This window comes from Columba livia, chromosome 5 (genome assembly GCF_036013475.1).
Source record: "Columba livia isolate bColLiv1 breed racing homer chromosome 5, bColLiv1.pat.W.v2, whole genome shotgun sequence".
Taxonomy (NCBI): Eukaryota; Metazoa; Chordata; class Aves; order Columbiformes; family Columbidae; genus Columba; species Columba livia.
The window spans coordinates 67,911,035-67,937,657 of NC_088606.1; the positions used below are offsets into that span (position 1 = coordinate 67,911,035).

The 26,623-nt window shown below is 46.3% G+C and overlaps 3 protein-coding genes across 5 annotated transcripts in view; 1 reads left to right on the forward strand and 2 right to left on the reverse strand.

The window, feature by feature from the left end:
* Positions 1–2,075: 2,075 nt before the first annotated feature.
* Positions 2,076–26,415, forward strand: GATD1 (glutamine amidotransferase class 1 domain containing 1). 3 transcript variants are annotated; one of them, XM_065066467.1, is made up of 9 exons: positions 2,076–2,287; positions 3,222–3,298; positions 3,676–3,781; positions 4,340–4,447; positions 5,070–5,164; positions 6,355–6,448; positions 7,786–7,897; positions 13,916–14,033; positions 24,515–26,415. In XM_065066467.1, the coding sequence occupies exons 1-8, from the start codon at positions 2,185–2,187 to the stop codon at positions 14,001–14,003; spliced, it is 783 nt and encodes a 260-aa protein (XP_064922539.1). In that variant the 5' UTR covers positions 2,076–2,184; the 3' UTR covers positions 14,004–14,033; positions 24,515–26,415. The 3 variants fall into 3 exon arrangements, with proteins under 3 accessions (XP_064922539.1, XP_064922541.1, XP_064922540.1); XM_065066469.1 differs by lacking the exons at positions 13,916–14,033; positions 24,515–26,415 and adding an exon at positions 8,355–9,321; XM_065066468.1 differs by lacking the exons at positions 13,916–14,033; positions 24,515–26,415 and adding an exon at positions 8,431–9,321.
* On the reverse strand, positions 15,919–22,753 carry TALDO1 (transaldolase 1). The gene is made up of 8 exons (XM_065066434.1): positions 22,543–22,753; positions 19,888–20,011; positions 19,332–19,439; positions 18,730–18,861; positions 18,178–18,353; positions 17,861–18,058; positions 16,802–16,947; positions 15,919–16,154 (listed from the first exon to the last, which is right to left on the reverse strand). Exons 1-8 carry the CDS (start codon positions 22,637–22,639, stop codon positions 16,122–16,124), a joined length of 1,014 nt encoding a protein of 337 aa, XP_064922506.1. The 5' UTR covers positions 22,640–22,753; the 3' UTR covers positions 15,919–16,121.
* The window catches only part of EPS8L2 (EPS8 signaling adaptor L2), a 46,782-nt gene continuing 44,317 nt past the window's right edge, over positions 24,159–26,623 (reverse strand). Inside the window, exon 21 of the mRNA XM_005509834.3 lies at positions 24,159–26,470. Coding sequence (XP_005509891.1) covers positions 26,399–26,470 — 72 coding nt within the window. The 3' untranslated portion in view covers positions 24,159–26,398. The remainder of the gene's footprint in view (positions 26,471–26,623) is intronic.

The window sequence follows — 26,623 nt, forward strand, 5'->3', positions numbered from 1 at the left end:
CCCTAACGCTCAGGTTCTGTAAAACCAACAGTCTGTGCCAAGCAGCAAATAATTCACATTGTCCTTGTGATCCTGCCACAGCACTGATTAATACTCACACTTGTTAACCCTCCCAATTAAGCAGAGAGGGGCTGCAAAGTGAATTCAGTGCTTGACAGATGAGAATTCTGCAAAGAGCATTTGCAAAATGATGCCGTTGGCACCTCCTGAGCAGTGCAAGATCAAGTATTAAGACATCGCTGTGTATTTAATCTCCCAGCAACTGCAGTGCACTCACATGCAATTTCTTTCTAAGCCTTCACCTTAAACTGTTGTCGAGTCCTCTAATGCTTTGTATCTTGGGCAGCCTAGGGAGGATGGGGAGAGCTGCTGGAGCAGGGTTTGACACAGTGGTTTGCTTTCTGCTCTTGTGTTTAGGAAAAAAAGCACTGGATTCTCAAGCAAGGAATAAGGAACATAAATGCGATGCTGCACACCACAAAGGCTTAGGCTGCTGGGGTGGCACTAAGTCCCCAGCATGACAGCTAAACTGAACAGTGAAATAAATGCGCTCTTAAAAATTATCATTATTTTTTAAAATAATTTTCTGGTAGATAAGCTGGAGCAAATAGAGAGGAACATCCAGGCATCTCCGCAGTAAACCAGCCTGTGGTTACAGAACACACTTTGGAGAAAAAAGGAGACTGAGGCATTGAAGAAACAGAGAAGCAGAGAGCCTGATGGCATAAGCTACATTTTCTTCAGTAAACCAGGCTAGAAAATAAGTCTTTTCAAATAAATAAACAAAAATAATAGCTGAATCGTACTGTCTTCATTTTATAGCTACCATTTTCTAATGGCATCGTTTCTCTAATACACTAGCAACCATCGAGAGATAAACCTATAAATAGGGAGATGAGAAATGCAATTCCAGACACTGAACAAGGTTTGCAAAAATGACTTTTCCTCCGGTGAGCCACAGCGCAATGACACCTGCAGTAAACGGACATTTTTATTGAATAAGAATGACTCATTAAAGATTAAGAACGTACGCAAGGAAGGCAATGTGGACCAGGCACAAAGGCTGGGAAGGACAGTTTCGGGAAGGTCTGGGTGACTTTATTTAGTTTGCAATTCTGATGCTCATTCCAGCGTCTCCAGGAAATCCCCCAGCTCTTCATCCATATATTTCACTTGTCATTATTTTTTATTTTTTCAGCAAACTGCTCTGACAGATCTGTGTGCATCTCATACCCCCCATTTAACAGAGTAGTGGTGGTTTCTTTGGGACGTGAACGAGCAGAATGTACATCTGTCCGTCCGCAACATCCCCGGCGTTAATTCTAGCAGACGGCAAAACCTGGTAACATGAGTTAAAAACAGCTTAAGCCAGTAATTTAAAAACTTTAGGGCTTATCAAAGGAGTTTTAGTTTTGTTACTCGTCATGTCGTGTCAGAAACGCATCACTAGCGCAATAAACCATGATCTGCAGTGGCTTGGGCTTCGTGAGAAGGTTTTGGGTGTTTGTTTGGCTGAGGAAGGGCTTTGTACAGACACAACAGGGAGGCTGGAAACTCAGCACTGCAGCTGGATGTGGCTTCTCAGCTGAGTGATGAAAATCAGCACAGCATTTCGAGGCGAATGCCTGCTTTTCCATTTCCAATCCACAACGTGGTGTCACCGATTTCCCTGCTCCGCGCTGCGGTGCTCCCTGTAAGCCTCCAGTGTTCCCGTCCTGCTGGGCGAGGGAAACAAACACAACACACATTAAACAATCAAATCCCGTTACAAAACGCGGCTAGGGAAACATCCGCGCTGCTGGAGCGGCGCTTGAGAGCCGCCAGGGACACGGCCAGGCCGGTTGGTGGCGGGGGTCGCGGGCGGGCCGTGCCGGCAGCTGTGCCGCATGGCCGGCAGCTGTGCCGCATGGCCGGCAGCTGTGCCGCATGGCCGGCAGCTGTGCCGCATGGCCGGCAGCTGTGCCGCATGGCCGGCAGCTGTGCCGCATGGCCGGCAGCTGTGCCGCATCACCCGCACCGCATCACCCGCACCGCCCGCCGCGGGGTTAAAAGGCCCCGCGCCATCGCTCTGGTCACGAGCGCTCTGAGCGCGACCGCGCTGCCGCGCGCTCCGCCCAACGGCCGCCACCGGCGCGCGCCCGTGTCCTTCGCCCTCCCCGCTCTGCGCATGCGCGGCGCGGCCGCATGAGGAGACGGGTCCCGCCGCCGCGTCCGCCCGAGCCCCGCACCATGTCGGAGCGGCTGGGCAAGCCCTCCTGCCTCATCGTCGCCAGCGCTGCCGCCGCGGGTGAGACGCCCTCGGGGGAAAAGCCCCATCCCGCCGGGCCCCGTTCCTCCCCGGCCGTGCGGGTTTCTGCGGCTGCCCCGACCCCCCGGCTGCTGAGGCTGGTCCCGGCCTGCGGGGCCTGGGCGCGGTTACTGGGGGCGCTGTGCACGCCTGGCTGTGCCCCAGTGGTTGGTTCTGCAGGGTTTACAGACTACCCGACCCTGCCTCAGTTTACCTGTCTCATTCATCTGCTTCTGCCAACCCCCCCCCCCCCTTATTGATTTATTTAAAATATGGATTCCTGACTCTTTGGTTACCTTTCCTCCTAGATTAATTTTTAAATACAGTACAGTTTGCCTTCCGGGATTAGTTCACAGAGACTTTGTTGTACATTAAGAATTAGTCTGATGTCTCTCAGTCTTTCCCCACCCCCCCCCCCCGCCCAGGTCCTCAATTTTGTAAAAAGAGCATTCCTTTGTTAAACATTCCTTACACTGTGGCCAAGCTGTGCGGTCATGCATGGGTGTGTAAACACACTGCTCCTTGTGCACCTGTGCTGTGCGCAGATGGGCCCCCTTTCTGTCACCACTCATGTCCCCTGTGCACAGCTGGGCTCTCCAGAGCCTCCTGCTCTCCCCTCTGCACCTTCCTGCTTCTGAGCTGCATTTGCACATACAGCTGGAGCCGTATTCCCTTCAGTTCTGCCTTCCTTCCCTCTGCCCTCCCTGTAACCCTCCATCCAGACAAACACAAATACCTTCAGCATGTATTTCTCAATACATATAATTAAGCTTGTGCATTTTTTTATACCTTACGATACCCCCTGATGTTACTGAGAGCTTTGAAGGTGAGCAAAAAACCCTAAACTTGTGTACTTTGCTAGATAAAATGAGCTAGTGTGGCTGGGATTAAAATATAACTGTTGTTTCCTTAAATTATTGGATGTGTTTTTCAGGTGTGTCAGCCCAGTCCTTCCTTCACTGCTTTACACTGACTAGTTCGGCTTTTAATCTGCAAGTTGCGACTCCTGGGGTAAGTAAAAAAGGGGCAGTTACTGCAATTTGAAACAAATTGATATATATCAACTGATGAGAGAGAATTATACTAAACTTTGAGAGGTGTTTCATTGGCTCTGCAGATTAAGGGACCGTTTTCTTTTAATTCTGTTTTCTTGATGTTCAGCTAAATGTGTGCTTTCTATAGTGTGGTTCTGAACCTCTGTCTGATATCTGTTACCCACAAAGAATGGAGGGGGAACTATTAGAAGAACAACTTCAATGGGAAAAATGGAAAACTTCAGGCTTTTGAGAGCTAAAGGCTCTCCAAATCCCACATAGCTGTCCTTCAAGAAATAAGCAGATGTTTGTGTGGGGATACTGACCACAGGCTCTGAACTGTGTTTTCGCCAGGGGAAGCCGATTGATTTTGTGGATGTGAACGAGAGCAACATGCGCTGGATACAGGACTTCCGCATGAAATCGTACGCCAACCCTGCCAAGCTGGAGTCCATTGATGGTGAGGGCTTTACTCTTGGCCAGTGTGGCATCTCCGTTTATCAGGGAAACAGACGTTTCCTAGCGTTAGGTCTTTAGGGGAGAATGACACAGAAAGGCATAAAACTCGTGTTTTAAGAGGAAGCCATGGCAACTGCAGTTGCTATTATTTTTTTTATTCAAGAGAAAGCCCTGGTAACTGTGTTTATTTTCTTATTTATCTTGGATTGGTAATTCTCTCTTATTATATGTTTATACACACACACTCTCTCTTTCTATATATGTTCTCTCTCATATATATGTATAAAATATATATTGCTATTTAAAAAAAGAATACATATTGTGCTGCAGTAGAAGCCAGTGGCCATAGCAATTTTAATCTTTGCTGGGGTAAGAACGTCACATTACAAATATATGTTCTTTGTCCTGTAAATGACCCTTTACTCCACTTAGATCCCTTAGTTTCTTTGTTTCTGACTCTGGTGTTGTCTTAGTTTTGTCAAATCTAAAATGGGTTTTTCATCAGGCTTTTTTGTATGTTGCTGGGATTACAATCAGTTTATCCTTTCCTCCTCACTAGGTGCCAGATACCACGCGTTGCTGATTCCAGACTGCCCCGGGGCCATGACTGACCTTGCAAACAGCGGCTACCTGGCCAAGATATTACAGCACTTCAGCGCTGGGAACAGTAAGTGAACATTATTAGATGTTTTGTGAAATAAAATAGTACTACCATGCTAGTCATGTGAGACTGTTACCTTCCAATGACTTAGAAACGTTTACATAGTTGAAGAGCATTTAGAACTGGAAAGAGCTGCTTTAGCGAAATGAATCTTTTCTTAAAAAGCATCCTCTTTATGTAAATATATATATAAAAAAAGTATCAGTAGCTTTTCAGTGTGTGTCAGAAGAGACTTATCTGCCTGACAGTGATAACAGGAAGGCTCTCTCCAAATCAGCAGGACTCAAGGTTCGTAGCCAAATGTGGAATGTACCAGGACTGTCATTAAGGTTGTAGTTAATCAAGACTTGTGTGTGTATCTCACTTACCATTTGACTGTGTGTTTTTGACTGGTGCTGTCTCTGGCCTTGGAGTTTACCGCTAGTAGCTCTTTGCAAGACTGGGGCAATTCTTACTGTCGTGTGCAGGAAAAACTTCACAGCCTAGGAGAGTATAAAGAGTGCAGTATGAATTTATTGCAGGAGGGCAAGATGCTGTAACACGAAGAATCTCATCTGTGTTTTGGCTGTTTGAAGATGTTCACAGCTGCTCCACATTGCTTTGATTTTTTTTCTTTTTCTTCCCCTAGAGCCTATCTGTGCCATTGGACATGGAGTCGCAGCTTTGTGTTGTGCTACCAATGAAGACAAGTCCTGGGTATTTGAGGGGTACAGCCTGACAGGGGTAGGTTGAGCTCTCACCTGACTTGCTGTTTAGGGGCATATTTAGCTCTGCAGGGGCCTGAGTCTTCAAGTGATGGTGTTTCTGGTTTTATTGGAGAATTTTCTACAAATCATCAGTTTGGTACTTTGGGTTTATGTGCAAGATGTGGGGAGATGTCATTGGCAAGGGGGCCCAAGACAAAATGCAGGCAGGGATTGTTGTCTCACTCCAGCTGTCACACGGAGAGTGTTTTCTGTCCCACTGTTCCATAAATTTTAAGTTGAATCAATGAAATGCTGGAAATGACTGCTGCAGCTCTTTAGATTGATAGCTGAGGGCTTTTAAGAATGACTTTTGTTTGTTTGTTTCATGAGTGCTGGAGGTAAGTTATATTTCTCACGGTGCTCTTTCATTTTGAAAGGTAGAGGAAGTTTTAGGAAAAAAGGCTTAGTACAAACTGGCTTGTAATTCAAAAAGTGGACAGATACTTTTGATGTTTTATTTAATGTACAGTCATATCTCTGACCTCACAGACCATTGAAGTGGCAGTTGTACCTGTGTGCTGAGATGATGCAAACCTTTGTAGTACAGCTTCTGGAGATTTGAATTGACATGCCATATTAAGAAATTTAGTTTATGGGACCCCCAAAGCTGTTACTGGTCTGATGTGCTTGTATTTGATGTTACAATCCATGATAAAATATTTTAAATGAGGCTTGATGTGGCCTAGCTACAGTTGCTATGGAAACTGTAAAATTTGAGTTCCTCCTGTGCATATAAAAGCTGAACTAAGTACTCTAAATTTTTCTCTCTTCATTTAAGCTCTTTCCCATATTCTTTCCAAGGCAGAATGCTGTTATTTGGACTCTGCAAGTGGCACAGCATTGGAGTCCAAATGCTTGTGTCCAACAGCCAGACAGGTCTGTGCTTTCACAGAGTTAATTGCACACACACTGTTCAGTGTCCAGTTGATGTGCAGGAATCTCTTGGTATCTCTGTTTATCTCACGTAAGAATTTTTAGCTTTTTCCCTACAGAAAATCTGTAGAAGCTGATTGTGCTCTTTTGGTTTTATGCTTCACTTCTATTTCATTTCCTGTGTACAGTTGGGAGAATTGTAGGAGGAACAGAAAAATAAATTGCAGTGTTGGTTTTGCTTGTCTTTTTTAATAAAAAAAGCCAAGACAGACTTTTTCTTTTGATCTCTTTCAGCCCTCTGTGTACGAACTAGTGAGGCAGCCTAATTTTGCCAGTTTGGCCATTATTGTGGAAGATTTCGTGAAAGATTCTGGAGCTACATTTAGTGGTGAGTTGTTCTATTGTTGTCCAGGACTTCATGTTTCATGGTTTTGTTTTGGAAATGAATGTTTGTCTACTAATTTTACACATAGTATTTTCTTTTTTCTTTAGTAGTCAAAATATAGAATTTTGACTTTGGAACTGCAAAATCTGAAGTACTGTCCTGTGTGAGGAACCAAAACCACTAAGGCACAAAGATGTCGCTTTTCTCCTCGATTATTTTTGGATGTGGAGGGAAAAGTGTCATTTTCCTTTACATGCTGCTTTCTTGCCATACTGAAGAGCTACAGAGAGAATGAAATCATAAGCTATAAATGGCTCTCTTCAGTTGCAGCTGTCATTCAGTCTGCTATTTTGTTAGGTAGTTTTTTAGAATCTGTCCTTACAGAGAACAATGAGGTGCCAGTGGAATTTAAGTCATCCTTTATTTAACAGAACAGAACTGACACAATTTGAAGTGGCCAGTTAGAGATTACGCCCCTGGCATAGACAGGAAACAGAACCAGGCTCCTAATGCCACACAGCTATTTTTCACTAAGAAGTAGTGCCACTGTCTTATCAAAATGCTCTATATTCTTTGCTTAATCCTCTTTCATCTCTGGTGTGCCAGCCTGTTTCTATGTTTAAATGGCATCTTTATGCTCTTCGAATGAGCTGCTGCTGCCATCTTCTGCAGAACAGGCTCGGCACTGGCAGTTTAAAAGCTGCTGTCTGTGGTACCCGTTATGTCACAAATACTTAGTTGCAGTGGTAATTACACATTAAGTAAGAACAGGAGAAGCACGTTGGGTTTGAAGGCATTTAGTCTCTAGATAGGCAGTAGTTCGGAGAGGGAGAAGAAAATAAGAGTTGTTCATAACTGACAAAATAATGGTTCTATCTGGAATTGAGGTAACTTTAAAAAAATATCCTAGTTAGAATATTGAACAGTTCCTGGTAGATATTAACATTTTGGGGTATTATCATTGGCCAGAAAATAAGTATCTTGCTGCAGGCTCTTTGTAGCATGGTGATTACAACTTTGTCTTATATAAGAAAAGTTTCTATTGTATTGCGGGGTCAGTACAACTCTAAAATACATATTTAGATGTTTTTATTATGAAAATCTCTTGATAAATGCAGTTTACCCATGTGGTGTCAATTGAATGAATCCTTTCAGAGACGGACTTTCTAGTGGAGTTGTTTCAGGATTAGGGGCTCGAGATTGTCCCTGTCTGGGGTTATAGATCAGCATGTCTGGACAAAATAGTTCTATCTTCTGTGTTACTTCTGTCAGAGGCACGATGTTGACACTGAAGAGGTGTCCACTAACACACTGCTGCTTGATTTTGCTCCGTTATTTAGCAAGCCTTCCGGATGCTGTACATGTCGTGCTGGACAGGCACCTGGTGACGGGACAGAACGAGAATTCCACTCTTCCTGCCATCCAGAACCTGCTTATTCTTTGCAATGTCAGGTGAGGCAATAGGGGAGATAGAACCAGGAGCAGACAGTGGTGGGCATCTCTTAGCTTCAGGAATAGTGTCCCCCAGGAGATTTTGTTCTTTTTTTTCCCTTGGTTAACTGCTGAAGTGCATGTTATCTTTGTTTGATCTAGTTATTCGGTTGGTTATGTCTTTTGGTAAAAAGGATTTGTGACTATTAAAAAAAAGGTAAAATGGGTTGGGAAATATACAGCTGTCTTTCATGTCTGGTAAAGTAAAATGCAGAATAGGCCTTACTAAACACTTTTGTTAAGAGAAACATCTCTTGTGTGTCATTCTTTGTGCTTTAGTGAGTTGCCATTAGTCAGCTGTCTTTTAGGATTCTGGGAATGGACTTAATGTCTTTGGTAATGGCTTGGCTGTTTGACTGTCTTTCATCTTGTCAGATAGAACACATATAAATAACCACAAACATCTTCTTTTGTTCAGGTGAATGTGTGTTAAAGTCCTTTCCTGGCTGTGGACTAACAGGTGGTGTCATGTTTGGATGTGTTTCATTCGGCAGGAAATGAAGGAGCAGGTCTCTTTGCAAATAGGATGGATGAAGAGCCAGCAGGCTAAGGATTTGCTTGTCTCTTAACTGCATAAAACATCCGTCTGTATTTCTGTTCTGGACTGTGAAGTGACAGTCAAGTGGCAATGTCAGGTTTTACACATGTAGAATGGATGAAGGTTGTGAATGAGAAAACGTTGAAGTGCATCACACTTCAGAAGCAGCTGTGAAACCACCTTGCATTTTTGTTGCTATATATTGTTTTCCCTGCTTCTCTCTAGACACTTCATTTACAGATGTGGGGAACTGTCTCTTTTTTTAAAAAACACAAAGTTGGTGCTATGGATACAAATAGCTGGAGCTGAAGACCTTGCTCTAGGTTGACATGATACAGGTATTTAGTAACTCTGCCCTGAAGAGCACTTGGAACTCTGTGAACCATCTGGTGTTTGTGTTTCAAATATCACAATCCACACCTAGAGCTTCATTGAAGTGATTTCTGATGCGTTTTCACCTGTTTTGGTAGGTCACAAAGTTACTGTCTGAACTCTGAATGTGTCTGGGACACTTAGATATACTTGGAATAGGATGGAAAATGCTGAGCTGAACTCTGAATAAAGCAGAACCAGTTGTTGGAAGGCAGCTCTGTGGTGACACTTGGCAGAATGTGCCCTTGTTTTCTTCCTTGCCTGTTCACATTATTGGACTTCCTGTTTAAAAAGTTTGCTCAGCAGTTTTTAAACGGTCTTCTAACTGGTTGTCTCTTTTCCTTTGTGGTGTTTGTGATTTTTGTTCTCTTCGAAATGTTTGAAATATTTCTCCCTGGCCAAATACATTGTGATTGTCTCTTGCTGGAATTTCATGGACAAAGAAATAAAATGTAGGTGGCTAATGTGGATCACATCTTCTGAGGAACTGACTGCAAGATGAAATCTGGTCTTCTCTTGCTTTTGAGCAACAGATGTGGCTCAAAGTTGAGCATGGAAAGGAATAATCAGCCTGAAAATGCTTTTCACTGTTGCAGGCTCAAACATACTACATCTATGGGAAAGCAAAGTAACATTTTTCCTTCACTCTTGGGCAACATTTCTGCAGTGCTCTGTGGAGGAAAGGATCTGTGTGGTTGCATGTATTTTTATATATCATAATACAATATATTGATTAGAACCAGTCATCAAGCAGGATAATTTGATGATCTAGTGGCAATGTCAGGAATCCTCAAACCATGCCGGCTCTTGATGCACTGCTTCAGCACATGTTGTGCAGTGTGTGGTTTTCCCCTCTACCTGGCTGGAGTGCAGCAATTGCACGCTGCAGGGAGGAGCAGCTTTTGGCAATGCTTGCAAATACTTGGTGTTCTGCTGTCTTTGTGAGCAGTTGTTTATAGAGGATTCTGGCCTCTAAGCCACATGACAGGCCCTTTTGTCCCAGAGCCAGAAACTGCTTCTCAAACAAATTGAAAGCTTCAAATTCTGGAGATTTTCAACCCACACAAATCCTGATTGTTTGTGCTGTGCTCTGGAGTGCCTGGTGCTTTGGTCCTAGGGATGTTCTCAGCCTGGCTTATTTCCCTACAACTCTGTCTGCTCCTGGTAACAGCTGGCTGCTTTTTTTTTTTAATTTGGGCAACCTTATACATGCAGAATGTTATATCTTGTCTGGGTGGAGTGTATGGGAGCATATTCTGTATTTTCCTCTGTTCCAATGGGCAGACATTGAAGTACCTGCTAGAAGCAACAGAGTGCCTGTGCAGTCCATGGAGCAGAAACATCTGTGGGATGAATCCAAAGGGATGAGGAGCTTTCTCAGATGATTTATCCCCAGGATAATCTTTACAGCAGTTGGCTCACAGCTGTAAAGAAACATTCCTCTGTTGCAGCCACATGAAAGATTTATTCACCAACGAGACAACACGTATCGTTGTGCATTGCAGCATCACACTCGCCACTAAAGCTGTGCAGGTGGTTCCTGCAGGGAAGAAACAAAAGGTGGAAAACATCTTTAAGGTAATAGGAGCATTATTGGCCGTTTTACATGCAAGCTGTGAAAAGGGATGCTCAAGGCACTTAAACACAAAGCATTTGCAAACTGATGCAGCCGTTGGAGTGAGCCCCAAGACCTGCTTGTGGATGTGATCTCAATATTGATGCTTTTTACATTTCAATTTGATTTAGGTTTTGGCTGTAACGATAATGAAAAGATCTTTCTAGTTTGACTAACCTTGTATTTACAGGGCAAAAGAGGCTAGTGAGTGATGTGAAAGGTGATGAGGAATGGCCAAATCCCCAACAGCTTGGGTTTTGGTAGCACAGAGGACTCATGGTCACACCTGGAGAGCTTCCTGCTGTACCTGCAGGCAAGGGCTGGCTGAGACCCTCTGGATCCAGAGGAGGTGCCATGGCTTGGGCAGACTCAGCTTTTCTGAGGAGAGAAAGCATTCTCTTTTCACAACACTTAACAGAGCATTTGCTTGCTTTATCCCTTGCATGATAGTCCTTGTTGCTGTCTGCACTTAATTGTTGTTATATAAGGTTATTTTCTTGGAGCTTCCACAGTATAATATTTTTTTTTAAATAAATAAAATGAACTTCCTGCTTTCTTTCCCCACCCCCCAGCTTTGCATGTTTGCATAGAGCTGGGTGATGAAATTCAAGACCTGCCCCCCCCGCCAAGGGAAGGTTGATAACATTGCATTCGTGCTCATCAGTTGATTGCTGCTCTCTGGATTTTGGGAAGGATGGGGAGCTGTGGGATGTTGCAGCCTCCCTGGAGGGTGGTGCTGCTGCTCTGGGCAGACATTCACCTTCCTCCTCAGCCACCAGCAAACTCTGTCCCCAAACACCAGCTGTGAAGACTTTCCTTTCCTCTTGCCAGTTGCTGAGGAAGGGGCTGCTGCTTCTGTGTACAGCTGGAAGGACGAAAAACCTGGGACAGTAGCACAAAATGCATGTGAACAGAGTTATATGCACTGTTGTGCTGTAAGCAACAAGCTGTTTCTGTGGCTTCCCAGTCATCTGTGGCCAGTGCTGCTGCTTTTCTTGGGAGGATGAGGGCAGCATAGTTAGAAATCTTGTCAGGAAAGCCTCGATCCTTTGTCATCTCTGAAAACATCACGTAACAGTGCTACTCTGCCTGCTTTCCTTAGAAATTATCCCTCCTCTGCATCTTTTGTTACTAAACCTTCTTTCTCTCAAAGGCCTCCTCTTGACGGATTTTTTGTGTAAAACAAATGGCCAACTCTGATTTGCAGCAGATTCTTTTAATTTCTAATCTTGAACTACTGAGTGAAATTTAAACAGTTGTGCAGCCACTGAAGGGAGTTTGGGAATAAGTCTGAGAATAAGAAACAGGACTTGGACTGCTAAGGTTCTGCAGGGGGGAAGCCAAATCCTCGCTTGGGTGCAACATCCCTTGCCATTAGTGCAATGTAGCGCCAGGCTGAGCATCAGACTGAGTGACGTGGGCTGTGGGAAGAGAAGAGTCCCCTCTGCCTTCTAGAGATGTGACATTTCCTTAGATAAAGCTGAGCCTGGAGGGTGCTGCGATTGGGTGGGTTTCACAGGGAAAATGGGAGACCCTTTTGCAAATACTCACTTTGCATGGTCCAAATACATCAGAGCTCACACTGTAAGCTGGATCCTGGTGGTAAAGCAAAACTGAAGTCAAACAAACAAAGGTCAGATTGTAAGCTTTTATTATACTGTTATCAAAATTGAACAGCAGGGCCTGCAGTGGCCTCTGACATGTAGTGGCTGTGGAACACTGAACCTGACAGTGCCTCCTGCGGTTGCTGTTGTCCCAGATGTCACATGTGCTGTGCAGAGATCCTCTGAGAGGCCCTGTGTGCACGCAAGTCCCTTCTCCTGCAGAAAGGCAAAAAGGAGGATTGGATGCTGTGGGTCATGGTGTGTTCCTGTCTGAGTTGGACTCCTGCACGGACCACAAAAGCAAACCAGCCCTGCCATTGGGTTAGAGTCACAAATTGCTCGCCTTCTGTACAGTTTTCCTTATTTTCCCAGCAGAGTTTTTCTTTTTAAATAGAAATGCTGGGTCATGGGATTTCTGTATAATGTTTCCAAGACTTCCAGGCTAAAGCCATGAAGCCCAGAAGCTATAGAGAGCAGCTGGAAAAGACAAAGCCTGACCTGGCCTTCTCCCCAGGCAGCAGCCCTGCTGTCTCCTCAGCCCTACCTGTGTCACCTCAGCCCTGCCTGGATGAGCCATCAAGTCCCGAGGGTGGGAAACACCATCAAACTTTAACCCGATCATTGCTACTGATGATGTGCTTGAAAGAGCAAAAAAAGACAGGAGACCGGGCAGCAGCTGCCAGTTGGCTGAAGGGCTGACAGCATGGCTCATGCACATGTAATAGGTACAGGCTGTTAGGCCCATGCATATCTGGGGAGACTCCTGTTGATTTTGAAGATGTTTGGCGCTGATCCTGCCATTTACGATCACTGTTTAGTGGTATTACTGCATTTAGGGCCTCACATTGTGCAGGTGGTGAGCGGTGCATGATCAGTCCCTTTACAGGCTTAGTCCAAGCGTGCTGCTGGAGCTGCGTCACTCACCTTTGTCTTGTGTTGGCATATACCACTGTAAAGAAAACCTCCTCATGGGGTAGGAGGCTGATCCTTTCCCTATTGGCTGAGAAATGCTGGTCTTCTGGCCCAGAAGAGCAGCCCTCCACTGGCATTTCCACTGGAAAGCAAAGCACAAAGGGTGTTCTGTAAGGGCTGTTCCCTTCGCGCTGTGATGTTCCTCGGCAGCTGCCCGTGGCTGGAGGCAGGATGCTGGATGCTGTGCTAGACGGACCTGCAGTCTGGGGCTGCTCTTGAGAAGCACAAGAAGTGTATCTGTTAGGCTGTATTAAAGCCTGAGCTGTTGTTCATAGTTGATGGTAACAAGGAAATTTCTATTTCAGTTAATTCAATAAGTACATTTCCCAGGATTCTGTAGTTGACCTAGCAGAGGCTGATTATTTTTTTTTTCTTCCCAAACCATGGTACTATTTTCTTCTGTAAAAGCAGAGGTTTGTGATTTCTGCAAGGGGCTGGGCAGCCCAGGTGAAGCCCATCTCACGGGGAGGGCCTGCTCATTTGGCTCCGGTATGGAGGGAGAACTTTCTGCCCCAAGGGCTTGGAAAGGTTTAACCTTTGTGGCTGGGAAGTATTTCTGGCTCTGGGTGCATTTGATAAAGTGCAAGGGCATTTTAAAATCAGATTTTAAAGTGTATATATTGGTTCTATGGAATTTACACCCATTTTATCTGCCCCTACTTGCTGAGTGCTTGTGGTTGCAATAACTAAAAGCGTTTCTGGGAGACAGCAGACATCTGCTCCCAATTTCTTAATCTGCGGAGGTGTGGAGATCTGGGAAGCCACTAGAATTTAAAAGGTGGACTCAGATGGGATCCTGGGAGAGATCTCTGTGGGGTAAAGGACACACAGGTATAGGCTGAAGGGTATGTGGTTATTGGGTTTTTGCTCCGTTTCAGAATGGATGTGGACTTTGTGACTTTGCCGTGTACATCAGACACCTCAAGACATCTAGTGTGCGCTGAAGAGAGGCACCTCCAGTGCTGAACTGGGAAACTGCAGCTGCTACTGGAGCAGGTAAGGGGTCCTATGGCACTGAACATTTTAAGCGTAACTTGTTCACTTCCTGCTCTTGAGGGGACCTCGTGTCTATACATGAGCCGAGTAAGGTTTGAGTGTTACTGAGGCACCCTCTCCTGCCTCCATTTTCCCTCTCACTGCGGTATTTTATTGTCTCTTGAGCAACTTTTGGAACGCTTCAGCGTTCTGACAGGTGATCCTTCTGAGTTGCATGGAGAATGAAGCTGGTGTGAGGACTGACCAGCCGGGGTCAGTGCTAACTCGAGTTCATGCAGCTTCTCTGCAGCACAGTTGAGTCTGAACCCTCCCACCTGTGAGAATGCAGTAGTGGCCTAAAATACCTTTGAATTCCTTTGCTGAGCAGTTGGGCATTAGGATGTGCTTGCCTTGGTGTGAGACAAGCTGTGGCAGGCCGAGAGTTGTCCAACTGCCTGGGTGGAGTTATTGTCTGTAAAGAAGCTTATCGGGTGTCAGAGCGGAAGGAAGATCCGTTCTTCAGGAGACCAGCAACAACCGCGCTGAACCCTCTGTACAGCAGTTCTGTGTTCGCCATTTCCACAGCCCCAGGTCTTCCTCTTCAGAATATGGGAAATACGTGGGCGCTTCATCACTGGCATTGTGTTTAGTGTTCACATTCCCCATATTAAGTAGGCTTGTTGCTCTGGGGAAATATTTTTGTCTGGCTGAGGATCCTCATCCTGCCCTGTCATCTGTTCTGGTTATTGTAATAGCAGTTTTTAGGAAACACGGTGAAGTGTTTGCTCTGCTTGTGAGGTGTGTTGCCTTTCTGAAGTCATGTCCAATTGCTCTGGTTCGCTGTGGTGCTCACTGGTGTGTCACCTCTGCGGCGGCCAGTCCCGCACTGGCGCTGTGCAGGTTTGTGACAGCTGTCCAGGGAGGTGTCATTTCTGCCTGAAAGTCGGGTTTGGGAGCGTCCGGCCAGCTGTCGCTGTGGCTGAAACAGTTGCCAGGTTATATGGCAATGTCCTGACAATAGTGCTGCTGTGTCACACTGACGTTACTCATCAGTTGTTCCCTTGGCTTGTTTTCTTGTATTATTCAAGCTGGATATAGTGTGTGTGTCTAAGTAGTGGAGCCTCAGTGCCGCCTTTTATTCCTTTGTTGTTTTTTTTTAAGAGGGGCTAAGTTTAAGCAACTTTATCAGGAAACCGTTGTGTCTACATATAAACAGGAACCTCTTGTCTACTCTTGATGGAACTGGAGCTATATAAACTAATAAGAGTTATATTTAATTAGTCTTAATGAAATACAGCATGAAATGTAATTACATGCATCCCAACGTAATAGAAAGCCCTGTAATGGGTAAGTGCTGCATTAGGATTAGGTCATTCCTGAGGAAGGCTGCCACACGGCTCTCTCACAAAAGCAGCATCTGAAGAATAATGAGGAAAGGATGCGGTGATAGAACTTAAAAAACCAAAACAAAAACCCCACAACCCCCCCCGTTTGTGGGGTAAGGCTGGCAGCAATTCCATGGCTGCTGTGTAAAGAAAAGCAGCCACTCCACAGGCAATGTACCAGACGATCTTGAGTTGTAGCCACGTGCTCACTCTGTCAGCTCAGATTAACCAATTGTCAAGTTCTTTTTGAACTGCTTGAGAGACTTAGTTACTTAATTTTGAAAGTGTAGCCGTCAATAATATAATGGGTAGTTGTCACTTGTGTTGTGATCGTGGTGGCATTTTCAGCTTCAGTCAGTTCTGTCTTCTTGCCCATACCTTGCTTTGCGCTCTAGGCAAGTGGTAAACAAAACGGTAATTGACAAAATTCCTAAAATCGCTTGTGATACAGCTTTCCCACTTTAAAAATGTTGTATGTCAGATTCCTCTGCAGCAGTGAAATGAACACATTACAAGGAAAGTCTGTGTTAATTTGCATGTATTGACAAAAGTGCCACAAAAATTTGAAATTCTATTTGTCCCTTTGCAAATCGATAAAAAACCATGATACAGAAATCTATCCATACACAGCATAAGACTTTTACAGGTAAGACATTGTACATCCATTATAAGCTCAGGTGATCCACTCGTTCAGCCTTGACCACTCAGCAGAACTCTGATTTTTCTACTTGCCATTTTCAGCACTGAACATTCGCTCCTAGAAAGAGAGATATCAACAAACAGCAGCTGAGTGTGAGTCTGGGAACTGGACTGCGCTTTAGCAGTGCAGGCTTAGGGCACTAGTCAGTAGTTGTCAGTCGGCAGGAACAAGCGCCTAAATCTGGAAGAGTTGGTGTGTAATTTTTCCCCTCAAAATACACAGTTCAATTAATCGCATTTGAAAGATTCTCCCTAAGCTGACAGCAGACTTTCCCATGGCCTGGCTATACCCAGCACATCTGCTCCTGGTGCCTCCTACTGCCAAGTACAAGCACGATTTATTTCTAGCTCACTAGCTGAAGGTTATTTACATCCCTCGCAGCACTGCTGACTGCTGACAAGTGCAGAAATAGACTGAAGGGACTTTTCACTTTGACAGTAGTGTTATCTTGATTAGCTGCTGCTCTGAACGCTGCCTTGGGCCCCAAGCAGGTGTGGCTGGATGTATCTGGTGTCGGTTCTTTCTTGAGATGCAGTGAAGTTTACCAAGTTCATTTAATTTAGGTGGCCAGTTTGCTTCCTGCCTGTATAGAAACCTGATCAGACTTGCTTAGAGGTTCCTAATCTTTAGCCGTACTGCACAGAACCATAGCTGCACTACTTGGAGGAACACGAGAGGTGACAAGAGTGTGATATAACATCTACCTTTAACATTGTCTCCAGTTTAATTGCATCTGCAGCAAATTTTCTGATCCCATCGGATAATTTCTCCACGGCCATTTGGTCTTCGTTATGGTGCCAGCGGAATGCCTTCTCATCCAGGTGGATCTTCTCCAGATCACATGCCTGAGCTGGGCAAGGGGAATTGAAAACGAAACAAACCATGTTACCAGATGATTATTATCAAACACCACAGCCTTCCTCAAACAGTCTCAACAGTCTGACCAACTACAGCTGTTTACAAATTTGAAATACCACTTTCAACATGACTTGCTACAGGATCACACTTTGGGATGCAAGACTGAAAATGCTCCTGATGTTGTTTTAGCAGAGAAAAAAGTCATCTAGATCATCAGTTTCTCTTAAAATACAAGGTTTACATGTATGCCGTTATCTTGTATCTGCTTCTGAATGGTACAGTACTTTCAGGCTTATTATCAAGCATTATGCAACAGTCCTACAGCAGTGAGACATTCTAAGCAAATATGCTGAACAATTAGGTCTTTGAGTATCCGGCAGGACCTAACAAAAGCTCAATTGATAACAGGCCTCCAAGCCAGCTCGGAGGCTGCAAGCAGCAACCCATGGCTGCAGCTGTGCACAAATCTCATTTTCTGAGTTGTAAAATAGCATTTTATAAGGCTACGGAGAAGCAGGAGCAGCACAGTGGGAACGTACATTCAAAGCTATCGTGGCACAGTATTGCTAGATCATGTCACTTGGTCTTGCATAGGATTAATTTCTAGAGTTTCTGGAGGGACAACACACCTTTTGGCATGTCCAGAGCTAATTGCATCACTGACACAATATTAACAGAAGGTTAAACCAGGCTTGGCGTCTTTGCTAATATTCAGGAACATTTCATCCCAGGCATCTCTCTGCACTCAACTGCGGTACTGAGTACAGGATTTCCTTCAGAGGTCAAGAATGATCCGTAAAGCAGAATGGAAGCAAACACCAGAGAGCTGAGCAGAACCGCATACTCAACATTCAAGGAGCCTGAGCAAGCCCGTGTCATGCAGAAGGGGACTTTAGTGGACTTACCCTCTTTGATGCTGAGCGTGGGAGTTAACTTGACATGCTCTTTGCTGAGCTCTGCCAACAGCTTGGGTGAGATGGTGAGATAGTCACAGCCCGTAAGTGCTTTTATTTCTCCCGTATTTCGAAACGAAGCTCCCATCACGATAGTTTTGTAGCCAAACTTTTTGTAGTAGTTATAGATCTTAGTGACACTCTTCACGCCTAAAAATGATTTAGAATGTGCTCAAAACCGTTTTTTATAAGAGGATTTATAAGAGTAAACTGCAGTTGGAGTGAGTAGCTATAGTGTTTTTAAAACAGATGTTAAAAGGAAAGCTGACCTGGATCCTCAGAAGGCTCGTAGGTTTTCTTGTCTCCATTTGCAACATACCAATCCAGGATCCGTCCTACGAATGGGGAAATGAGAGTCACTCCAGCTTCGGCACAGGCAACGGCCTGGGCAAAGGAGAACAGCAGGGTCATGTTGCAGTGAATCCCGTACTCAGCTTCCAGGACCCTGCGGACAGAGGCTGCCTTGAAACAGCAAATATACATTCTAGTAACAAGCTAGTAGGTGAAACTACTGAATTTCTTGAATTAGATTAGGAATGCGGTACAGTTTGTAAGCTTTAAAGTTTTAAGCTGACAGCAGATGTTCTGCGCTGCCAGACTCTGCTTTATTTGATGCTGTTCCTTGAACCAAATCCAGACAACAGCATCATATTTCAGGAAACTCCGTTTGTGGCTTGGCCCTTGTATGACCAAATTTTTCCTCCTTCAACAGAAAGCTGTAGCAGAGCACCTTGCTGTAGCCCTAGTAACAGTGCTTGAAATGTGTTTGTGAACAGGCAGAACGTGCTGTGAATCAGCAGAGCAGGTACCCACACACTTACTTGCCGGCCTGGATTCCTTCCCAGGTTGAAGAGAGCTTTATGAGAATACGATCTTTACCAATTCCTGCTTCCTTATAAAGGTCAATGAGGCGCCTGGCCCTCTGAATCATTCCTTCCTTATCAAAGGACAACCTTTGAAACAAGAGCAGGACTGCTTAGAACTTGACTTCTTACTATAAATGCTCCCCCTCAAACCACATTGAAAAAGATTGTCCTGTTTTATCAGGATTTATATGCCAATAGCAGGTTTGTGTTTAGAGATACTCCCTGGATTGAGGCAAACCGTTACAACAGATATCTTGGTAAACTGAGGAGACATTATTATACAGAAGAGAATGAGCAAAACTTTTAAGTCTACAGGAAATGCGAGGTTGCCCTTGTTTTAGGAACAAGAAGGTTACAAAAATCCAACCTCAGTCTGTCTTGTTTTTGTAAAGTTTCATCACCAAGCAAACTGGGTAATATCCATATTCTAATTAAACAAATATTACCAATATAAACTCTTGCTGGCCTTAGTGAACTGTCAAGTCAAGAACATCTTTCTCCAATTCACATCGTGTCTCTTTTTGTATGTACGAATATCCAGAGGAAGAAGAGCCAACCTTGCATCTACTTCTGTGGACACGCGGCCAGGTATCCTCTTCAGTATCTCAGCTCCAAACAACACAAAAAGTTTGTCACAGGCATTTTTGATCTGCTCTTCTTCTGACCTGAAAACCACAAAGAGCAAAATCTGTCATATGGGGGAAAAAAAAAGTGCATTCACACCTTGCCATGGATTGGAAGATCCAGTTTCACGGCCCATTTAACATTAAATTCCAGAGTTCAACTAGCCACTTCCGCTCTGCTCCAGGTTTATGTTCTGCCCTCTGTGCTCCACCAGCAGCATTATCCCTTGGATAGTATTTCCTCCTGTGTTTTCCTGAGCAGACCTAGGCGGCCCTGTGAGAACTGGTAAATGCAGATGCGCTTCTTCAAAGCACGTGTGAAACCATGACAAGTTTTCTTTAAGCATTGAGGCTTTTTGGGGCAGGACATACACCTATGAGTACACAAGGAGAAAACCCCAATACACTGCTAGTAGTACTAACCGCTGTTTGTACAAATAAGGCAATTTAAATATAGATCTACCGAGATTAAAAAAACCTCTTTACTTACCCGCCAAGTTTTTTCCCATAGGCAACGGCATCATCCACAAGTTCCTGGTAAGCTGGCATCTGAGCGGCAGCCAGGATCAGGGACGGGTTTGTGGTGGCATCCAGGGGCTTGTACTCATCGATTGCTAGGGAAATAAAAGCAGGCTGTTTCAAACCATCAGCAGGCCTGCGCAACTGAAAGGATTTTGCTCAAATATGTGAGAATGGAAACACTTTTGGCTGTAGGATTGCAGTGTTTGTGACAGAGCCGATTTGTGCACAATGATGTTTGGATAGCGCTGCCAGAACAAGGTTAACAGAGCTGCAGTGATCAATACAGCAAAGTTTATTCACCACTATGGACATCGCCCAAAAGAAATTAACTTGCAGCAATGACAGATGAAGTGGTACTAATTTTCACCTTCTTCCCCCTGTCCATGCCACGTTCACCAGCATGGCTGAGTTCCAGGAGTCACAGGGAAAAGACGAGGGGATCTTTCTTCCCTTCCAGCAGTGAAGTGTTTGGGTTTTTGTCTACAACTGCTCGAACCAGAACAGGAGAAAAAACCTTCATCTGTTGGGCTCTTACAACTTTTCTTATTGTTTTTTAATTTCAAATGGTTGCAGACCAGTTCTTAGTATCTGCTCTTGTAATTTCCTTGTACTAGCATGCTTCCTTCCTCACAGAAAGTATTTGGAGTTCTGGCTTACCTTAAGCCCCGGACTACACCTATTTCAGGCTGTGCCCATGCACTGTCCAGCCCTGATCACAGCAGAGCTGCCTGACTCAGCACCTTTCAGCTTACAGCCTCCCTGGGTAACACAGCTCAACGTCAAAAATAACAAAATATTCATTACCAGCTCATTTTCCTCAGCGTTTTTGCACAGGGATGAAACCCCAAGTGCAAATTAGAAACTAGCACCACTTGCTGCAGGTACATCCTTCAGGAGCCATCCAAAACAGCATCCTTTCCTACACCACACCGTACGGCCACGTTTATCTAAACCGATCTGGGAACCGGTGGTACCAACAGCACCTTCACCAGCACTGGTGTTGAACTGGAGTCCGATGGTGGCTGTAGCCCTGGCTGGAGTGTAGGAAGGATCCGGAGGTGACAACAGGCAGCCAGAGATCAACTGCAGAACTCCTTCAGGGAGCCTGTTAAGTCTGCAGCGGGCAGCACGCAGCCTGCACACAAGCACCCCCTTGGCCATCAGAGGGATGTGTTTTCCCATCATGCTTTCTGAGACCAGGGCGGACAGCGTGATGTTTTAAATTCATGTGATTTCAGCACTGGGCTGTAACCAGGTTTGTTGCAGCTTGAAGGAACACAAGCCTGACAGGGCTGAAGTTACTGAGCCACCTTGTGTTTCCAGCTCTTGATGAAGCTGTCCGTACCTTCCGTGGTACGGTGCTTGTCTGTTTCTCCCTAATACTTCATGTACCCTGGCACTCAAAATCAAGCAATCCAAAGCATTTAGCAGGCAGACACTACCTGGAACCAGTGCAGGGATGGAAATACAGGCAGGCAGTGTTGCGAGGGAAGCGTCTGAGCTGTTGCTGCCTCTCCACGTTCTTAAATTTATTAATGTAAGACATTTGACAGTTGCTATTTAGGACTGTTTTTTCATCATGTATAGGATTAGGTGAGCAGGACAGAGATTACCGCCGTCTCGGTGACGGCAGAGCTGGACTCGAGTGTTGCTCTGTACAACCCAGAGACGTTCAGGGCAGGGATGTGTCAGTCCCGCGGTACCGGGGAGCTGCGGGTGCCCGTGCAGGCGCTTGGGCTGTGACAGCGTCGGGACAAGTGGCTTTAGAATCGATGGCCACCTCCCTTCCTGGGAAAGGAGCGTGCTTGCTCACGCACAAGAGATAAGGAAAAACAAAAGCACTCTGGCATTATTTTATTTGCTTTGTAACTGCTTTGGGAAAAAAAAAAAAAACAAAACCAAAACAGAATAACAACAAAACCAACCAAAAAACCTGAACTGGTTATTGGAAAAAATGAACCATCAGCTTTGTGAGCACCGCAGAGCTGAGCTTGTCCAGCTCAATACTGGAATTGTACAGGCTAGTTCGAACTGGGGAAATTAACAACAAAAGGGAGGTTCTGGCCAATATCCTGCCCGGGCTCGACCGAACCTCCCCGTTCCCAGCTGCAAGGGCCGGGGTTCCACCGGAGCGGCGGTAACGGGCTGTCCCAGTGCGCAGGTGCCGCGGGGTCGGTCCCACCGGGGACCCGGCGGAGCGAGGCCGATCGGGCCGGGAAGATAAAGCGCAGCGGCGCAGCAGCCGGTAACGCCCGGATCTCCCGGACCCCAGCCCGGAGGATACCGGGTGGCTCGACGGCTCCCGCCGGGACCGGGATCGCTGGGAAGCTACCGGTGCCTGCGCCTTTTCCAGCACAGAGCTCCGGGCTGCCCTTCACGGGAACCCGAGAGCGGCCGCCCCCCCGCCCCGCGTTGGGTAACGGCGTTTTTCCCAACGCCGCCCTTGCGCAAAGCGCCGGTACCGAGCGGCCGCGGCCCCACCGCCCCCTGGGCGCACGGCGAACCCCCACCGCCGCCAGGGTGGTTCGCTCCCCCGCGGGCACTCGCCTCTCCGGCCGGGCGCGCCCACTCTGCGCCGCGGGGGAGAAGTGCGCGGTGACCGGGCGCCCCCCCTGCCTCTCACCGTTGAAATCTCCGGTGTCGGCCACCACGGTGGTGTGGTGCTTAAGCTGGTCCAGCACCGACTCCATCTTCTGCCGCTTCACGGGGGACACCGACATAATCCACGGGGGGGGTTCGCGCCGCCTATAACGATCCCTGCGTGCCCGGAGGGGAGCCGGCCTGCGCGCGCACCCGCCGCTCGCTCCCGACACCCGCCGCCTGTACGGGGGGGCGTGCCGCCCGCCAGCCGCCAATCCCATCCCAGCGGGAAGGCGGTGAGCCAATCAGGAGCGAGGAGGCAAGACGGACGCGGCCAGGAGGAGCCGGGGCAGGAAGAAACCCGCTGATTGGGTGGTTTGGCGGCTCGTGAGGAGCGGTCGCCTTGGTGACGGGGGATGCGCCACCATTGCCCCGGGCGGGAACGGGGACCGGGACCGGGAGCGGGAGCGTGGCGCTTGGTTCGACCCGGTCCAGGGTGCCCTGTTGTCCCCAGGAGCTCTCGTGGAGCCTCTTCGCGGCCGGGCATGGCTCCCGAGCCGCCCCACAAACACCTGTCTCTCTTAGGCCCGCAGGCCTCTCCGGGCCAGGGCTCTGCCTGGAACAGAAGATGGCGGTGGAGGGTTGGGGAGGGTGAGGGGCTCGGCCGGGTGGCAGCGCTGAGGAGAGCCTGGCAGCGGTGCCGTGGCTGGGGCAGCCCCTTGCAGGAGATGAGTGGTGCGTTTCCTCCCTTACTGTTGTGGCCGGGGCTCCAGCCTGCACTGCCGTGCTGGAAAGTGCCCCCTAATCCAGCACGGCCTGGGCTCTCCTTGGGCACCTGTGGCCGTGCGTTCACCTAAACTGCATTGAAGCTCTGGAGATCCTGAAAGTGATTGTGCTTCTGAAATGGGGAATGGGACTTGGATGGAAATGTTGCAGAATCTGCCACTTGGCCGTTAAACAGAGGCTCTTTGGATCATTCCGTTCCCCTCATTTTGCCTTGTATTGTTTCAGTTTTGGAGGCTGTGACAGTAATTTCTGTTACCGATATACAAGAACGTGCTTTTGCACAGTCTTCTCATGCTTTGTCCAGCCCAAAGAGAAGGTAATGGAAAGAAGTATTAGGCTTAAGCCTTGTTTGAATTTGGTGACTGTGTAGGAAACATGTTCTCATTGTCTCCAGGTCCTTTGCCAAGGAACCAAAGTGTCTCCCTTGTGTATCCCTGCCCTGCTCTTTGTTCTCAGCATTGACCAGGGCTGGGAGTTTTCCATTTGCCAGCTCACCCTGTAGTCATGGACAGTGCTTGTGTGTGTAAATCCTGGCGTGTTGTCTCAGTTGCGTGTTCCAGAGGTGAGAGAGATTTGTTCTTCAATAAAGTGAATGCTTTGGATTCAGCTGGTGGTTTTCCCTGCATTTGATTGCAATAGTGTGTGGGATTTTCACCTGCCCCTGTTGAGACATGAATGATATTGAGGCTGTAACATCCTTCCTTTTGCAGGGCAGCCCCCCAGGAACAGAAGGAAAAACATGCTTGCAGATACTCTGCTGTGCAGCCTGGCAGACGCACAGTGACAAGTTGTTATGAAAAGCCAGCCCTTAACAACTGTTTTTATGTCCTGTTCCTTTAATTTATATGCAAGTGAAAGAGCCAGAGATAAGAGTTATAAGTATAACTTAACTATTTTAATAAATCTTATACAGTGCATGGTTATATCATTTTATCCTTCGTTCAATTACATTAATGTACAGTACATTATAGCATTATCTGCAGGCAGTACAAATATAACAGATGCACAGCTCAGTCATATGGAAATTTTTAAAAGTGACTTCTGCAGTAAGGTCTACCGATATATTTATTTTAAGAAATGCTTCCATGGTTCCCAGCTTTACAGAACTGTCGCGTACGCTCCTATTATAATCCCAAGTAGCTCTAAGTCTGTGTGATTTTTTCCTTTACCCAAAGACACGAATGGTGTCATGTTTCCTAGCTTACTCTTTGTTTTTATTTTTATTTTAGAAATTATTTAGCTTCCTGTGCTCGTAACACCAACGGTTTGCCAGCGTTCACACCTGCTTCCCAAATCCAGAGCCAGGCTGCTCAGGAGGATCGTGCTCTTCATCCCTCCCTGACAAGGTGAGTGTCCTTGGCAGGTTCCAGCCCCTGTGGCAGACCAGCAGGCTTGTGGCTAAAATCGTGGTTCTCCTCTGTCACTTCCCTGCCTGCACGCTGATTCCGCAGCTGCTAACAATGTCCTCTTTCAAGATTAAGGAAATACATCATCCATTAGAAACATTTTTGGAAGAACAAAGCCGAAATTGAGAGGTGCATCAGTCTTCTCCGATTTAGACGTGTGTTCCCCAGCCACCTCTTTACAGCTTTTTCTGTTAAATGTGCAAGGACGGGCCCAGATTCTGCAGAGACTTGGGCACACGCTTAACCTTTAAAGGAGGTGGGAACAGTCAGGGGGTAAAGGAAAGCACGTGTGCGAGTCTTTGTGGAGTCTGGGCCCGAGTTCCCGTTCAACCAAAGTTAAGGTGTGTACATGAGAGAGAAAGACAAAGTCTTGCCACTCTGGGCGGTTTCTGTGGATGTGTTTGCTTTCCTGCATTCCTGTCAGGTTGGTCTGTAAGTAAAATATAAATACAGTGTGTGCCAAACTTGCTGCGGACAGGAAATCCACTGTGTGCTTGCTTGAGCTTTTAAAAGTTTGAGTAAATTATTGATGCAAAATCACTTAATTGTGTCTCTAGGGAAAGGGTTTTTTTCCTTATCCCTACTTAGAGACTGTAAGAGTGGGGGGGTGCCTCACTAGATAGATATAGATATATACATATGCACGTAGCATTATTCAGAAAAACAGGAAGTGAAGAACAACACCCTCTACAAAATTAAATTATTATTTTTTTCTTGTTGCCATTGATTTTGTGTTAAAACAGCCTTTCCAAGTGTGCTTGTGTTCCTTAGATATTTAGGAAGCGTTTCAGATTTCTCTTTGCAATGCAAATGCGAAGGTGGGGACAACACCCTGGAAAGGGCTTTGGGTGTGTGAGTGGGTTGGGAGCAAATGGCAGGAGCTTATCTCCGTGTTTGAGGCCTGGCTTTGGCAATACCGCGACTGCCTGACGCAGGATCAGGCTGCCCTGAGCCCCAGCCTTGGCTTAAGTGAGGATTATCAGGCTGAGCTCACCTGTTCGCAGCTTCAAATCCCCGCAGGTTTCACTCAGATCTTGCACATGATCACACAAGGAAAGCCCGTTTCCACGGTTCAAAGCCAGCACTAACTGGTACGTGTGTTTAAGGACACAGTCAGTCTCAGGTGGGCTGTGCTGCAATTCCAGCCTCCCCTGACAGAAGGATGGGGAATTGTCACGGGGCCTTTGCCAGTGGGCTGCAGGGGACACCTGCCACAGAGAAGGGAATGAAAAGTGGGGGAAAAGGTTTATTTCCTGGTCCCGCCTTGGAATAGTTCATGCTGGGCTGTGCTGAGCTCCCTGCCGTGCCCTCGGCCCCAGCCGCGCTGCCCAGGGGGGTGGCAGCAGCTCCAGCCCTTTGAGAAAAGCTTTGCGGGGTCTTTTTTGCTCAAACGCAGCCATTGTCATAAATTCAGACATGTGTGAGTTCCGATCCGCTCTGATCACATGCACATAAAATTTCAGTATAAAATATATAGTTATATATAAAAAAAAAAAAAGTACTTCATGCAATATTAAAACACCTTTCCCAATGGGACATGGTCTTATTGTCTACCCTTATCAACAGTGTTCAAGAAATTGTCACTTTGATGGCAACTACACCGCTAAGTGTGGAGCCCTCCTGTCTCTCCTCTGGACTGGGAATTATTGCTTCCGTTCCCTTTTTCTGCACTACTATGACTAACAGCTGAAATAAAGCAGATAGATTTTAATTAGCGGAATCAATCCTTTCCTGGCGACGCTTCATGATTTCTTGGAGCTCCGACTCCCCTCTGCTTTTCTAGAATGGAAACAAAAGAGGAAGTTTGAATGTAAAGTTCAAGCTGTAGTTCAGTGATAATATTTAACTAATCCTGTAAGAGCAGAGCTAGTTTCAAAGGGATGGGGGATACCAGTATGACGGCAGATCCGTTAGTGGAGGCGGGGTGATCTG

Excerpts from the sequence above, each read along its gene's own strand:
- TALDO1 (XM_065066434.1), bottom strand. The coding sequence starts at position 22,639 with ATGTCGGTGTCCCCCGTGAAGCGGCAGAAGATGGAGTCGGTGCTGGAC. Across the intron at positions 19,440-19,887 it reads TATGGGAAAAAACTTGGCGG|GTCAGAAGAAGAGCAGATCA; the intron begins GTAAGTAAAGAG and ends TGTGGTTTTCAG. Across the intron at positions 18,862-19,331 it reads TCCACAGAAGTAGATGCAAG|GTTGTCCTTTGATAAGGAAG; the intron begins GTTGGCTCTTCT and ends CTTGTTTCAAAG.
- GATD1 (XM_065066467.1), top strand. The coding sequence starts at position 2,185 with ATGAGGAGACGGGTCCCGCCGCCGCGTCCGCCCGAGCCCCGCACCATG. Across the intron at positions 4,448-5,069 it reads GCACTTCAGCGCTGGGAACA|AGCCTATCTGTGCCATTGGA; the intron begins GTAAGTGAACAT and ends TTCTTCCCCTAG. Across the intron at positions 5,165-6,354 it reads AGGGGTACAGCCTGACAGGG|CCCTCTGTGTACGAACTAGT; the intron begins GTAGGTTGAGCT and ends GATCTCTTTCAG.